Source organism: Sprattus sprattus (assembly GCF_963457725.1).
Source record: "Sprattus sprattus genome assembly, chromosome: 19".
Classification (NCBI taxonomy): domain Eukaryota; kingdom Metazoa; phylum Chordata; class Actinopteri; order Clupeiformes; family Clupeidae; genus Sprattus; species Sprattus sprattus.
Window position 1 is genome coordinate 17,241,350 of NC_137917.1, and position 16,881 is coordinate 17,258,230.

Below are 16,881 nucleotides of genomic sequence, written 5' to 3' on the forward strand. Positions count from 1 at the left end.
GATTGCTATTATCCGAGGTTTTTGGAAGAAAAACATCGGTTGTTTGTACTCTTTAGAACAGTTCTAAAGACTGTAATCACTTGTGTTCTTCTCTTCCATCTCTTTCACAAATAATGAAATCGTAGTATAGTATTTTCCCATGCGTTTATTTAGGCGAACTGCTTTCCTTTCCGATCAAGGGGGGGGGGGGCTTATTCTGACGGGGGGGGGGCTGAATCGGGTACATCAAATGCTTTTCAGAGTACAGACATGGGACTATGAGTAAGCACAGTGAGTTTCATGCATGTGACACCTTCCTAGTAGAATTGAACAGGGGGGGGGGGGGCTTATTCTGACGGGGGGGCTGAATCGGGTACAACACCGGCCATAGTTTTAGACCTGATAGCATTCAACACATGCTCTGTTTCGGGCAGCAGTTGTGAAGTTTATCTGAACGACAGTTGGCATCAGGCTATTGTAACCCCAAGGCGGCTTTCGGTCACTTCACCATTGCTCGACATAATACATCACCTGAACAGAAGTGTTACAGTTTGGCGGTGGTTTCAGCTGTGGGATCCAGATCACAATCTGCAAGGCGATGGAACATCTGCTTTTTGTGCTTTTGAAGAACTTTAGGCAAAGTTCATAATTTATTAGTGCGGTCTTATTCATCGTAAGATCCTCCGAGGGCTGTCAGGTGATTTTCTTAGCCTATCGGAAAACAGTTAACAGCCTACCACTAGAATAAATCTGACCGATATAACAATAGACCACACCACAGCATCATGTGTTGTAATATTTCAGCACGTTTAGGATGTGATTATTATGGGAAGGGATAGCTATAGGGATAGGAGTTTTTTTTCCTTTCGTTTTTGATTTTATTGGAGACACTGTGCAAATATTTCGTTGTATGAACGTACTAAGGGCTTGTCGGATGCCAGACCTGGAAGGACCCATCACTCACCTGTATTAGTGTGCATTACATTGGATTAGACGCAGAAAGTGTTTACGCTGGTGAATCCGGGGCAGGGAGAATGGATTAGAGGCCTTTGTAATCACACTGGCTCAACGGGGGCATAGGCTGATACACACAAAATGTAGACTTGTTTATGTATACCCGAGGTAATGATGAGGTGACAATATAATTCACACTCTATAATTCATTTGAAACGAAGAGCACTTTCCAGGTTTAGCGGTAGAGACTGAAAATTAGGCCCACCTGAGTAAGTTATAGTCTGAGCTAAAAACGTGTAACCATCTAAAAATATTCAGCACTGCCCATGCTGAATGGAATCAGGTAAGATGTCTGTATTCTTAGCATAGCCATGGATACAACAAATGTGCATATGTGCAATGTGCAGATTCTACACTGAAAACACTTCTATTGTTTTTTATTTGATAGCTTTCATTGAGTTAATTTCCTACATTATGGAACATCGCCACCAAAGCCCTGACACACCTGGAAGCTGTTTTAACCTGTTCCACATGTGTCATTGTGTTTTAGCAGTGGAGATGGATGCAACAGAGTTCCGGAGACGTGGGAAAGAGATGGTGGACTTCATTGCAGATTATATGGAGAACATTGAGCAGAGGCAGGTCTACCCAGATGTGGAACCAGGCTACCTCAGGTGTCTGATCCCACAAGAGGCTCCTGAGGACCCAGACACCTATGACAATGTGGTCAAGGACATCGAAAGAGTCATCATGCCGGGGGTAAGAACGGATAGGCTACCTGTTGAATCATGTTGAAAAATGAGCACATCCATAGGTATGGCAGGTCACATTTGAACATTTGAGTTGCGGGTGATGACAATGAAAGTCCATATATCTGATAACTGTCATTTTGCTTTAAATATGGTAGAATGTAAAGCGTATTTGCTGTGACGAGATCTTAAAGTCACTCAAGACTTTATTTGGTTAGATTTATCCTGTTGGATTAATGATTTATCCAGCTGCTGTGTCCCAGTCTTCTACTACAAATGTATCCTAAATGTTCAAAGTTCATAAGGCCTATTGCATAATTGGCTTTTTTATCGTGAAATATCTGAACTTCAGAGCCTTCTCATTTGACTGCACAATAATTCTATCAAACTATCACAGTCATAGACTCTTGCCTCATGACCTCCTAATAAATTATTTTCATCCAGTCATAAAGTGTTCCGTTTTATTCCCTTTCATTCCATTTATTCCGTTTGACTGTCTAAAATGAATTTTCCCCCCAACACCTCTTTCTAAGTGATTTAAGATACGTAAGTTAATGAGTGACTCACCCCTGGAAAATCCTGCAAGGAAGGCAGAGCTATAGACTGCCTCAGGCCTCTCTCTCTTTCTCTCTCTCTCTCTGTCTCCCTCTCTCTCTTTCTCTCTCCCTCTCCCTCTCCCTCTCTCTCTCTCTCTCTCTCTCTCTCTCTCTCTCTCTCTCTCCCTCTCTCTCTCTTCTCTCTCTCTCCCCCTTTGCAATGATTAATTCTATTTGACCCTGCCAAGTCACTAGGTGAAATGTTGTTTGTGTGCATGCAAGCTGCAGCCATAACAGAACAGAAATGGAATTGAACAAAGATGTGAGCAATTATCCTTCAAGAAGAATGATGTCTTTTAGCTGTACATTATCAGCATGTTGCTGTCTTCCATGGCAGAGACAAATGTGCGGAAAATAAATGTTGTATTGTTCTCCAGTTTAGTAGATTTACTAATTAGTAGGAGATGTGACAACACCAAAAACATAAACAAAGATTTCCATACCACTGTTATTGCAGTGCATGGGCTGCCATGGCACCTCTTGTACTGGGAAACACCTCGTGAAAAAATAGGTTAATTGAAAATGTTTTGTTCCAGTGTAGAGGCCAATGTTTTGCTAGGTAGAGAGAGTGAGAGAGTACATGACAGGAATCAGATGACAGGAGTTTATTCAGAGTCAGAACTGTTTAGAGTAAATACTGTATATAATTTGTGACTACAGCTGAGATCTCACCTGATCTGAAGTGTAGGCCACAAGTTTGGACATTTTGTCAGCCTCAGTGCGCTCAGGCTGCTCAGCTAGGATAAGTTGGTCCTTCCTGGGTCGAGTGTCAAATAGGGATCATTTGGAGATAATTTCCAAACTGGTGGCCTACACTCTGTTTAATCCTAGTGTTTCTCTTTTCATTTTCATACTGCACTATTTCTGTGTCTTTATACTGAGGAAATTCCTTCTGCCTCATAGGTAACCCACTGGCACAGTCCATATTTTTACGCTTACTTCCCCACAGCCAGCTCATATCCGGCAATGCTGGCTGACATGCTGTCTGGTGCTATTGGCTGCATCGGCTTTTCCTGGGTATGACAAATACGTCTTTGTTTCTTTGTGGTTTCTTTGTGCAATTTTTTTATCTGCCATTTGTGCTGTTAAATAGTCATAGAGTGGCAAAAATACTGAAATGGCTGCCATTTACACTTGCAATTACATGAACACAGTGTTTGAATTTAGACACATACACACACAAAGTAGATACATGTTCACACACACAAAGCTTAGAGTGCAGACTACTTAGAAAGTCAAAGTCAAGTCAAATGTATTTATAAAGCACATTTAAAAAACATCTCACATACTGAGAAAGCTGCTATCGGAATAACAGTGAATAAGTTTAAAGCTTGTGGCCATTTTGTATTCTCTAGGCTGCCAGTCCAGCCTGCACTGAATTGGAGACAGTGATGCTGGATTGGCTGGGGAAGATGCTGAACCTGCCGGAGGACTTCATAGCTGGCACCACTGGAAAGGGGGGCGGAGTCATACAGGTGAGCTGGACCATTAACATTTACCAGTCAAAGTGAGACGCAGATGTATGTGTTCAGTTTATTGATTTAATAATCATGTAAGGTAACAGGGCGAGAGAGATTCACGGCACATTCGTACTCAAATTTAAGCTAAGGTAAACACTGAATCTCAGATTACGCTATTGATGTCACCATAAACATCTAACTGGCTTCTTCATCGATATTACATTAGAAAGCATAACTGACAAGACGATTGCTTATGGATTGATGGGCTACTGCTGTACAAAATGAAAGGAGCATTTCAGTGATTCCACAGTGGTCGTGTTGCTGCTCATTATATTCAGGTTTTTGTTTGTTGTCTCCATGCACTTGAAATAACATGACATTTTTGTGTGGATCATGACAACAACAAAAAATCTCAAGGTTGAAAGCTGGTCCGGCGATATTTTGTTTTGTCTGGCAGAATGATATCCTTCCCTTGCTTCAAACATACAGCAAACAATAGAGAGATTGGGAAAAACAAACAAGTAGTGTAATTTGTTGTATAGCCACAGTTTGTCATTGATTGCTACCCTCTAGCGTCACCATGCCTGGAAAAATGGCAGGAAATTGCCTTTTAACCTGTCGATCGAAAGCAAATGGTGGCGAAGCGTATCGTGACAAGGGCAGTTTCCCATTCATTATTGGCCAGTCAACACCGCCATGCAGCTGTGGTGTGATGATGACAGATCAGTTTATTCCTCTTCAGCGTGGCCTCTACCTCTCCTCCTCCTCCTCTGTGTACAACATGTCTGCCTCACTTACCGAGGGTCCTTGCCATGGCAACAAATGACACTAGCTTGCAAGACTAATGAGCCCCCTTTTGTCATTTTGAAGCCTTTGCTTATTATAGAGCAAAGCTTGTTTGAATAAATTAAAAGGTGAGACAAACAAAACTGAAGGGGATTTTATTGACATTTGACAACATGTAGTTGAAACATAAATTGAAGATGAGATGGCTATGAAAGAATCTAAGGGAGGTGTAACATGTACAGATGTGCCCCTGTGTCACAACCCCCACCCCCAAACAAAAGTTTTTGTGCTAATACACCTGCCATTGAAACTGACTTGATTGTTTCTGGTATGTAACATTTTGTAAAGCTACAAAGAAATGATTAGATGATGAATGATCCAGACACTGGGCTCTGTAAAGCGCCTTGAGAACATTTCATTGATTTGGTGCTATATATACTGTATAAAATTGAATTGAATTGAATTAGCCACAAATATTCTCCGAAACAGAACAGAACTTAACATTTAAATCTTGACGTACATGCTTTGATGACTGACCTTCTAATATACACCGTGTGAATTCAGGGCAGTGCCAGTGAAGCCACGCTGGTAGCCCTACTTGCCGCTCGGCGCAGGAAAGTCCAACTGGTCCTAGCTGAGCAACCTGAGCGCACTGAGGCTGATATAATTTCCAAACTGGTGGCCTACACTTCAGATCAGGTGAGATCTCAGCATTAGTCCTCTTCAAACATGGAGCTCTTCACAAAATATATATTTACTCTAAACAGTTCTGACTTACACTAAATTCCTGTCATCTGATTCCTGGCGGTTGCATGAAAGATAACCTGTTAAATGAATTAATGTACTTTTAGTAAAGAGGAGTTTAGAGGGTAAGAACATATCCAAATATACCAGAATGGAAATAAATATCAGTATTGTTTTTTGGAGAACATTTGTTCTTTTTTAGAAAATGTAATTTACACCCACTCACACTGTGCTGTTTAATGCACAATAAAACCTTTTGCTTCATCTATCTGTTGTGGAATAATTCTGTACTCACATGACGACAAAACTCACAAGCTGGAGTGTAAGGCTGTGAACAGCCTTGGAACCAGTTACACCTGTAACCCGTTAATATCATTGTGCATAGGTGCACTAAACGCACCAAAATGATCTTTCAGTCTTTTCCTTTCTGTTATTTAAGCCTTTCCACACACTGGTGTATTGACCATGACGTGGTTTTCTCTTGCAGGCCCACTCCTCTGTCGAGCGAGCTGGTCTAATCGGTGGCATGAGGATGCGTAAGGTTCCTACTGATGAAAAATTTGCAATTGGGGGAGAGGATTTGATAAGGATCATTGAAGAGGACAAAAAGGCTGGCCTTATACCCTCCTTTGTGAGTGAGCAAGAGTTCTCATTAGCTGCCGGGGGGGGGGGGGGGGGGAGAGCTGCTCATTTCCTGATTTGGGTGAGTGCCCAATTCCGTTGCTTCTATATTCAGTGACTTTCTCCACGAATGTGATAGTAAACCAAGCAACCTTGCCAGTGTTAGAGAGGACTTTGCATGACTTGAGTAAGAGGTCATCCAGACTCTGTTGCTGTGTTTAAGACATAATCGCATCATCCTCTACTTTCTCTCTGAAACTGTTGCCTGAGGCCTATCTGACCACTAATATAATCAGTGAAGGCTTTCTCGCCATCATAAGTGAATCATGAGGTCACCATCTAGTCTTAAACCCTGGTGGACAGGCCTGTGTAACAAGAGTTTGGTGAAGATTTTTTTTTTCAAAATGTAAAATATTTCAGCATATTCACCGAAACAATACTGACATTGCCAGAGTGAAATGAAACCAGGAACCCTTTTACAGTTCATATGGCATGGAATTACTTTTCTTATTTTTTTTTGCTTCAAAAGACAAAAGCCAATACAAAGACGTTCTGAAATGTTTCACATGCATTAACTAATATGTTCTTAAATCTGTATTTGCAGTTCTGTGCCACACTGGGAACGACTCCATCGTGTGCTTTTGACCACATCACAGAGCTGGGACCTATTTGTGAGCATTACATTTCATATTACCTTTGTCTTTGGGATAGCTAATCTACAAAATATATATGTAAGTGGTACCTAGGAATATATATACACATCAAATGCCTGGCGAGGTTCTAGGATTAACACTTGGATTCATACACTCTGGCCCAGGTAATGCAGAGAACATGTGGATGCATATTGATGCCGCCTACGCCGGGAGCTCATTCATCTGTCCAGAATTCAGGCCCCTTCTGGATGGTATTGAGGTAACAACAGCAGCACAACATCACACGCATAATGAAGCATATCAGGTTTTCTTAGATCAGACATTTTTTTAAATGGGAAGGGTTCCACAAGCAGTGGTGTGTCCAGTGTATGGATTATGGCCGAACTAATATTTTCTTCCTTTTCCTGCTGAAGTATTTCAGAGTATTTCTATAACTCCTGTATAAAACACATTTCTCAAATGTGTTAGACCATTTAAAGGATAGTTCAGACTAAATAAATACAAAATGTCAGATATATTGATATAGAACTATATTCAAATATGTATATTCCATTGTATCCATCCTCACAAACTAATGCAAAGAAAGGCTCAGTATGCTCTGAGGCTAACAGGGGCTGCCTGCACTTGCATGGACAGAGCAGCATTTAAATGTCAGGAGAGGGGTTCACAGGGTGAGTGATGTGTTTAGAAATCTGTGCAAAATTAGACATTCTTAATCTTCCATTGAATTTCAAAGCCTCTCCTGCTCCTGCTGTGCAGTATTGCTAGTGTGATAAGGGTAAAGTAATTTCCTGAGGCACCAGCAGACCTTTAGATAAGTCACCAGCGGAAATATCACTGTTTATTGTCAGCATGAGTTCAAGCAATGGTGGGGAATAGGGCTCATCTGTATGGAGAAAAGACCTAGCCGTTATCTATGACTTGAACAACAGTTGTGTCCAGTAGGGTCCGGAAGTGTCCTGCCTTAGTTACGGTTTCCAGGAAGTGAAGATAGACCCTGCAAAAAGAAAGCCTTCTCATAATGTCTGTGCTGTCCTTTTGTCTTCCACTGACTGTTTTTATTGCAGCAGATGGAGAGGATATTTGAAAAGCAGAACAGCAAACAGATGAAAAGCAGATATGCCAGATCTCCATCATGATAGTGGACAAGTGTGAACCGGGATTATTAAACTAAATAATTATGCACAAGTGTTTACAAAAAAAAACCCGGCAGAATTGAAATTGACATTGCTAAAATGTAAAATGTTATGATGAAGGCCTGATGACAAAACAGTGGTAGTGTGCCCATGAATTACACTGTAATGCACTTGATACAACCTATACAAACTTTTCTGAAAGCGCTACCGGCTCTATTTTCTCTTATTATATAATTTTACATGATGTTCGTCATTAAAAGTGGGTAGATGCTCATCACCTACAATTAAGCAATTAGATGATTAGAAGTGAAGCCCTAGAATGCCTCCAGCTGCATCAATATCACAACCTCCCATTACCCATTTAATGGCATTTGTTATTGTGGATGGTGGGGAACTATGGTTTGTGTACCTTACTATTAGTCATTTTTGTTCCTTTCAGTTCGCAGACTCGTTCAATTTCAACCCTCACAAATGGCTTTTGGTCAACTTTGACTGCTCTACAATGTGGTGAGCAAACAGCATTTTCTTTCTCTCTGATGTTATAATAGATTAAATGGATTAGTCTTATAAACTCATACACAGCATGCAGCTGTTCTACATTTACTACCCCACCCATGTGCCTAACTTTGATTTTAGTTGTGAATTTGTATTTTAACTTGCAAGAAAAATAAATATTCAAATTAATGATTACAATTGAACAAGTTGACAACGTGACAGACAAAATGCAAAAGTATTAAACCCCCTGAAAGTCATTCCTACTTTTGCAATTACAAAAGTTACTATCACATATTTTCCCAATCAAATTGCGATTTTTCACTATGCTCTAGTATATTTCCAAAGGCAAAAAAACATTATTTGTCTACTAACATTAAAAAATAAATAAATTAAAAGTATACTGCTTGCATTAGTGCTGTTGAGTTCCATATTTAGAAAGAAGACAAATTACTACCTAAAGTAAAGATCTCCTTCTGCATAAAAAAGTGACCTTGGAATGTGTTTCCCAAAAGCATAGGTGCTACCTACACAATAGTTTGAACTATCAAGGTAACTACGTAACTTACATAGTATGAACTGTCGTTAACTGATGAAGGTGTTTCTCAAAACCATAGTTCAACCGAACATTCGCAAACACATAAAAACATAGTAACAGAGGATTACAAAGATGAATACGCACAATTAAGAATCACTTAATGCAGGAATTGAACCACGACCAATGAAGATTAACCTACTGAACCACAGATTTCACAAGGACTTTGTGTTCATTTGTAAATACCACAATAGACAAACGCTCAATGTAAATATGTAAAGACCTATAAAAGATAATTCAACGGTGACAGCAATTTTCCAAGGTAAGCCTACGTAAACAAATTAATTTGCTAGGTGACCTAGAAATTCTGAAAATTATTCAGGGATGAAATTAAGGTATATCCAAAAGTCTCCGCGATTTATCCCTCATTAAAACACACGTGCCAGTCCATGTGCTACACTGCGTCATTAACCAAGTACGTTGTAACTACTAACAAACATGGTTCAAACTTACGTAGTACGATTTTGGTACAACAGTCCAGTGAAACAGTTGCAGTTTCGATCTTAGTTTAACAATTCATCGTCCCATGTTAGTTCAGTGCTCACCACTGGTCACATGTAATAATTCGGAAACCATATCAAGGCATGTGTTATCAAATCACACCTTCACTTCTGGGCACCTCCTTTATTACTGGGACATTATTTTTACAGGCCATACCATAATATTATGTTCCCCTGCTCATCTAAAGGGTGAAGAGGAGATCAGACCTGATTGGGGCCTTCAAAATGGATCCTGTCTACCTTAAACATGATCATCAAGAATCAGGTAATACATGTATGACCTTCACAATAACTGGCAAAACCTTTTACATGACTAATTCACCATGAATAATTAAAAAAAAATAATCTAGCACAATTTATAGGTTTATATTCTAACTTAAGGTTTACTAATGCAATATGGTTAGCACTTCCCCCCCTTATGTTCTAATGTTCTACGATTCTGGCGAAAGGCTGTTGATATTTAATATAATTTTATAAATGACACCCCTCCCCTCTCTGCTACCGGGGCAACTTGTTGATTGGCTGGAATTGTCTGACACACTATGTTTAGTTATACACAGCGCCAGGACTGTGTACGAACACCAGAGTTTTTTTTTAATCGCACACATTGACCAGACCAGCCAGCCAGAGGTCGGTGAGGAGCAATTCCCTAAATTTGACAAAAGGATTATTGGATCAGAATTGCGGACCTCTCCTTTAATTACCCTAGTCCAAAGCTTACACATAATCAATGATGGTGCGTCATGAGTCTAGCTGACTGGAGTGAGCTACCAAATGATTTGATAGCTGGTAAAAGCATGTGCTTCTGGCCTCCTGTGGAGAGTCCATATGTGCAATTACTTTTGTGCCCACGTCATAACCAAGAATCTATCCGCTTAGTCACCTGAAAGCCAGCCCCCCCCCCCCCCCCCTCTTTTGGCCTCATACTGAGCAGAGAAACAGTGGTGATAAAGATCAAATAAACACTGACCAGAGCAAGCACCCAAATACAATACATTGTGTGTGTGTGTGTGTGTGTGTGTGTGTGTGTGTGTGTGTGTGTGTGTGTGTGTGTGTGTGTGTGTGTGTGTGTGTGTGTGCTTGTGTGTGTGTGTGTGTGTGTGTGGGTGTGTCAGTGTGTGTGTGTGTCTGTGTGTGTGTGTGTGTGTGTGTGTGTGTGTGGTGTGTGTGTGTGTGTGTGTCAGTGTGTGTGTGTGTGTGTGTGTGTGTGTGTGTGTGTGTGTGTGGGTGTGTGTGTGTGTGTGTGTGTGGGTGTGTGGGTGTGTCTGTGTGTGTGGTTGTGTGTGGGTGTGTGTTCGGTGACAAGCAAGAGAGAAGAAGCAAATAGTTGGCAAAGATCTTTCTGGTGTGTCAGTAATGCACTGCTCCCACCAAGAAAGACTGTGAGGATTTTGCCTCTCAGCTTGTCAGTGGAATTACCTGGAATGTAGAGAGAGAGAAGCACCTGCTTGTACCTGTAGTGGATCTCCTCCTCCTCCATCCATGCTCATCTCTCTGCCGCTGTGGCTCCTGAATGAGATGCAGATAAAAGCAGCGCCTCTGTAGCGGCCAGCCTGCAGCTGTGCCTGCTGCAGCACCATAATTGCGTTGACAGGAAGACAAAAGACGTAGCCTCTTCCCTCCCACGACCTGCCAGGCAGCTGACCCTTACTGAGCTCACAGAGACAAAGCCAGTGTATATTCTTCTTGTAGAGTGAGAAAGGGAAAGAGAGAAAGAGCAAACAAAACAGGCAAATGAGATTAGAGGTTATTGCCTGCGCTGCAGAGCTGAGGGTTCTCTCTGTTTAGCGGCAGTGCACAGACATCTGTCAATCTGTGGTTTGTGTACAGTACAAGAACATAGCCCATGCAACCACTTAACCATAACCTCCAAAACAGGCGTTTTTTCATACAATTATGGCCTGTGTTGTAAGAAAGAATTATTAGTCAGTGAGTGACACAATAATTATTATATCAAATAAAGGAGCTGGTTATTTCTTTACTGTTGTTGATACATGAAGTATTGATTGAAATGTCTGATACATACTATTTTAAATAATGAATGAATAGTCCATTATCAGCTTTGGCATGTTTTATTTCTGTTCTTCCGTTTCTTTCAGGACTGGTCACAGATTACAGAGTAAGTGAAAAAATCTCTAGTATTTATGTTTTAAACCCTTTTGCTTCCACCAAAATGAGTTACATTCAGAGAATGGAAATTTGAATTTAAAAATGTACACAGCGATCTGAAACCTTCACATTCAGTAAAGCTGTCAATTTATGACACATTGTGCAGTTTTCTTTATTTTCAAGAAAGGGGCATTTCATATAAGTAGATGTGTATCTATTTTGGGTTAAGACGTCTGTAGTTGTGAGTGCAACGTGTGTGAATGTGTGTTTGTGCACGTGTTCTGATAAAGTAACCAGACATGTCATTTCTAATAGTGTCTCTCTGACCCCCGCAGCACTGGCAGATTCCACTGGGCCGACGCTTCCGCTCTCTGAAGATGTGGTTTGTCTTCCGCATGTATGGAGTCAAAGGCCTGCAGGACTACATCCGTCAGGTAACAGCTATTCACTGGCTCTTGTCAATCAAATTGGCCAGGCTGTCTCTATGCTAAATTAGGCTCTAGTGCAAGGATGCCAGTTATTAGGCCTTCGTCTGTTTCACTCTATATGCGCACTCAAGCGCTCAATGTGTGCAGCGACTTGCCCATCAACACAGAAATTGGTGTTCAACACAAACTTTAACAGTTCTCTGTATATTCTTTTTTTGTGCCATCTCAGGCTTGATAAACACCAGCTATATCACACCTACACATATTAGGCTAGCGTCTGCCTGCCTAGCTTACTTGGGACATGTGCCTGAAACAGCTGGAAACATTTCTGAACCAGTGGTTGAAATGAATTAATCTAATACAGTAACACCTGAATCAACTAAACCTTATTCCTAATAGTAACCAAACAAACAAAAGCTACTGGGTCTCAAAGTATAACCCAGAACTGGGTTTATACACACACACCACTAAAACACCTCCAATCTGACCCAGAACTGGGTTTAAACACACACCACTAAAACACCTCCAATCTGAATCTCCATAAACAGGGTAATTATTCGACCAGTTGTATAATCAGCTCGTCCTAATTAGCAGTAGTAGCAATCCCACATCTTGTCCTAAGTCTAAAGAAATGACAGGCCTTTCCACTGGAGAGAAAGGCCAGCATGTAACAATCTGTATCCAGTTTCATCATTTCTAAAAGGAAGCGCTAATAACATGATGATAAATCCAGAGTTTAAGATGAAACCATAGCATTACATCCCTTTGTGCAAGCCCCCCTCCTGTGTTCTTGAATCACTCCTTATTAAAAACCACAGCTCTTTGTCAACCTCAGTCTTGAGGGTATAAGAAAAAGGAAGTGGTCAGTTATTCACAAATTCAGGTAGCTGCTAATGATGAAATGTGAAAATGTATGCCACTAGCGGAATAGAAATGTATGAATCAGTACATTGAGCTGGCATTTTTAGACCTTGGATGTGAAGGATAATACTGCCCCCCAATGGCTGCATGAGGAACTGTTCTGTTAGAAATGGTCTGTTAGATCAGGGGTTTTCAAAGTGGGTGGGTGCCGCGGAATGGCCCAAGGCTTGATCATTTAATGACATGGAACTGGACAACCATGCTAAACTTAATGGGATACATGTGCCCGTCTTTGACTGCAGATTTTGCTAATGCGAGGAGGGATTGTGGACAGTGCAACAACTGAAGGCCGATTTAGGGTCGCTTTAGACGCAGAGACGTAAGCACGTAAGATACATAACCCCCCCTTGCACGGTAAAATATCCCCCCTTACGTGCTTAAGTGCGTCGCCCAAAATTCCTGACTATGCGACTAAAACACTACGGCCCTACGCAGCTCGCAAAGTCTGTGATTGGCCGGCTACCACAGCCTTTCACAGAGTCTCACATTTCCGGGTTAATAGCATTCTTTTTTAGACCCAGACATTTTTTTAAATCATGAATACCCTGCAGACCGTCTCACAAGCCTTTTCTTATGGATTAGGAACAAACATAACAGAAGAGGTCCGAAGACATGAACTCCTTTACAAATACTCTTTAAACACTTATGAGGACGCTCAAATTACCGCGAATGTATGGAGAGAATATCCCATTCTCACCCGCGATTGTTTGGAGAGAATGTGGTAATTCACGAACAAATAGGTACTTTCATATTCATTTTCCGCCACTTGTGAGTCATGGTGATATCTTTCATTGAGTTCATATTGACGTGAATCAATCAATTGCACCCGCGATTTTGATAGAATGAGCCCGGTCTGCTCATATACAAAAGTTAACATTAACCTGCCGCTACCTTGTGGCCAGCACCATTGTAGTTACAAGCATTGACAACATGATGAGATTCGCCAGCCGTTTACCGCCTCATCTTTGAATAATGTAACTCATAAACACATCGTTTTAAAGTCTGTCGCAGTCATTAAAAGATGTGTCACAATAAACGAACTTTTGCGTCATGTGATCTGTCTTTTTCGCCACTGGTACTGAATTGCCAACATTTGTATTTTGTGTAACACATGTATTCATAACATCAAGCCTTTCGCCCACTTCACTTTCATGCTCCGGTAAGTTTTTTTCCTTTGTCCTGCTGCAATAAATACGCTTACTTAACTCAAAATAAATCTACAGTTCTGGCGTCAATTTGCTTTGCAACACGCAACACGGCTCACAAGCCTTGCAACACGGCTCTGCGTCTAAAACGAACCTTAAATCAAAACTTGTCTAAAACAAGTTCCTCGTGTAAATTACGTGCTTACGGCTCTGCGTCTAAAACGACCCTAAATTGGCCTTGAGGCAAAGGCTGTCAGTTGAACAGGACCTCCGTGTTGCACTGTCCACAATCCCTCCTACACCTGAGGCAAAGGCTGTCAGTTGAACAGGACATCCGTGTTGCACTGTCCACAATCCCTCCTACACCTGAGGCAAAGGCTGTCAGTTGAAAAGGACCTCTGTGTTGCACTGTGTCAACAAACCCTCCTCGCATTAACAAACTCTGCAGTCAGAGACATGTGACATTAAGTTGACAAGTTGTCTGTGGAGGCGAGAATAACTATATTTTTGTGAACTTTATATTGAAGGTTTGTTCCTGCTATGTTTTGTTACTGCCAGCTAATTTATTGATTATTACCAATACGTATTTTGGCTGTGATATAGTTGTGAGAGGGACAGACTTTGTCTGTTCATATTCTGTTCACTATTTATTCAAAAGTTCTATTAAATGAGTTGTATTAAAGAGAGTGGTTCATTTGAATATAACAAGAATGAGATAAACCTAACCTTCTCAATGTAATGCCTTTAATCAAATGGCATTAAGTAAAAATATGACATAAAAAATAGGGGTGCCGTGGATGGAGAGAGATATGTTTAGAGGTGCCGTGAGCCAGAAAAGTTTGGGAACCACTGTGTTAGATAATGTTACATTTGAATTGGCAGTCAAAGCAGCACTACGTAGAATTTATTAAAATATTAAAATAGGTAAAAAAAAAAAAAAAAAAATCCGATACAATCAAATTCATTATGATGTCCTAAGGCTTCAGATATAGTCATCCAGAGGGTTTGTTGTCACTACACAGTTTTGACAGGAACTTGAATTAGGCCATTGTAAGGATTATTTGTGGCACAATGGAAATGTCTCATTAGAGTTATCTAAGGAACCAATTTTCTAAACCAATGGCGGATCTGGGAGTGGCTAAAGGTTTCTGCGTGTTTGTCTTTCTGCGCTTTGCTGAGGTTTCTGCGTGTTCGTCTTTCTGCGCTTTGCTGAAATATAATATTTATTAAAGGACCCTGTCTTGGTAAACTTAATTAATCTGGCACCACTCAATTAGGAACTCAGCCTTAGTTCCTGTTTTTCTAATGTTATATTGCTACCCTTGAGGTAGGCTGACCTAGGGTCATTTCTTTGGATGTCTACAATCTGTTTTAACTAATACCCCTCTTACTTTTTAATAACTGGTTTCTTCTAGGAATAGTGTTGCTCATACTGCCATGGCCATATTTCTAGATTTTGGCAAATTCCACAGACTCAACCTGTATAGTTAATAGCTCAGTGCTGCCACAGGGTTTACCAGTATGTTAGACTGAACCGGTTCAGGAACTGAGTGCTAGGCTGCTGTGGGATCTCAGGATAACCATTCGATCCCGTGCAGAGGCTGGATAGCAATGCACCTCTGTATAATACAGTGTAACAGTTCTTCTGCAGCGTGTCCAATTCAGGTCATTAGCCAGGTACCTCAAGACTTCCATCACTGCTTTAAGGTTTGAAGCTGATCCTAGCCAGTCGTTGCGGAAACACCGCTACCGAGCAATACTTCTCTTGTTAATCATTTCTTAAGAGACCACAGTGGGTCAGAGCATCATAATGTTTTTGTCAGGTGCAAGTTATTGATTCAGCTACACATTCAAACTAGCCTAAAGTGAATAATCTAAAGTTACAAATATCTAAGAGAAAACATATGAAACATCCAAACATTAAGAGAGTATGTACATACCTGTTTTTTCAGAGGGTGATGGCTACACACATAGAGTGCTGGATTATCTGGCTGCAGATAGTTGACTATCTTCCCCCTAAAAACCCAGTTCATTTAGTCCTAAATTAAGTCCCAAAATAATAATTTTGACTGAGACCATTCAAATGAACCCAAACATGACAAAGACACAATTTTACAATGCAATGCAACACTCAGTACCCTTCATTTTACCTTTGTGTGGAAAGGTACAGGGAGTGAACCAGAGACAGAGGGTAGATATAAGAATCTGGGGTATGAGAAACCTAGTGGAACAATGCATTTCTGGAATGTTTTTAGAGACATAATCGGTAAACAGCTGACCCACATCTAATTACTAGTAATAACTAGAGTAATTGCAACTAGGCCATCTATGTTTTACAATCCAAAGATTCTCGGCCTGCCACTAATTTTAGATTCTTCTCAAGCTGTTTATGTAACCGAAACCAACGTTTTTTTAACAGCAGTTCATTGTTGACCACTCTTTCCTCTTACAGCATGTGCGTTTGGCTAAAGAATTTGAGAACATGGTTCGAGATGATCCCCGCTTTGAGATCAGCGCAGATGTTGTACTAGGCCTTGTCTGCTTCAGATTGAAGGTAAGAATGGGATAGCACTGCCCCGTCAATAGCTAAGATACATTTCATACGTTCGATTATTGACTTCAAACCAATAAATGTAGACTTGCCAATCAATTTGCCATTATATCAAAAAACATAGTAGTTAATAGCTACATAATAGCTAAGATTGACTACTGAATTCACACTTAGCATGTGTGTCCTCATATGTATTCCCAGCATTTTAAGTGTTCACATTCTTCAACAGGGATCAAACGAACTAAACGAAACTCTGCTAAAGCGGCTCAACAGTGCCCGCAGGATCCACCTGGTCCCTTGTCAGCTGGCAGGCAACTTTGTGCTCCGTTTTGCCGTCTGTGCCCGCACCACAGAGTCACGGCACGTGCAGGTGGCGTGGCACCACATCCGTGAGCTAGCGTCAGAGCTACTGCTTGAGAAAGGGCACTAACCATCAGCTGGCACCGACCAGCTCTAAACTAA

At 40.9% G+C, this 16,881-nt stretch overlaps 1 protein-coding gene across 1 annotated transcript; it reads left to right on the plus strand.

Annotated features, from left to right (window-relative positions):
- Positions 1-1,407: 1,407 nt before the first annotated feature.
- On the plus strand, positions 1,408-16,849 carry LOC308380995 (aromatic-L-amino-acid decarboxylase-like; the record flags this gene model as incomplete). The annotated part of the gene is made up of 13 exons (XM_080858477.1): positions 1,408-1,692; positions 3,182-3,295; positions 3,634-3,753; positions 5,089-5,223; positions 5,756-5,899; positions 6,494-6,560; positions 6,707-6,801; positions 8,118-8,185; positions 9,454-9,530; positions 11,365-11,384; positions 11,710-11,808; positions 16,321-16,422; positions 16,649-16,849. 13 exons carry the CDS (start codon positions 1,408-1,410, stop codon positions 16,847-16,849), a joined length of 1,527 nt encoding a protein of 508 aa, XP_080714603.1.
- Between the last annotated feature and the right edge of the window lie 32 nt (positions 16,850-16,881).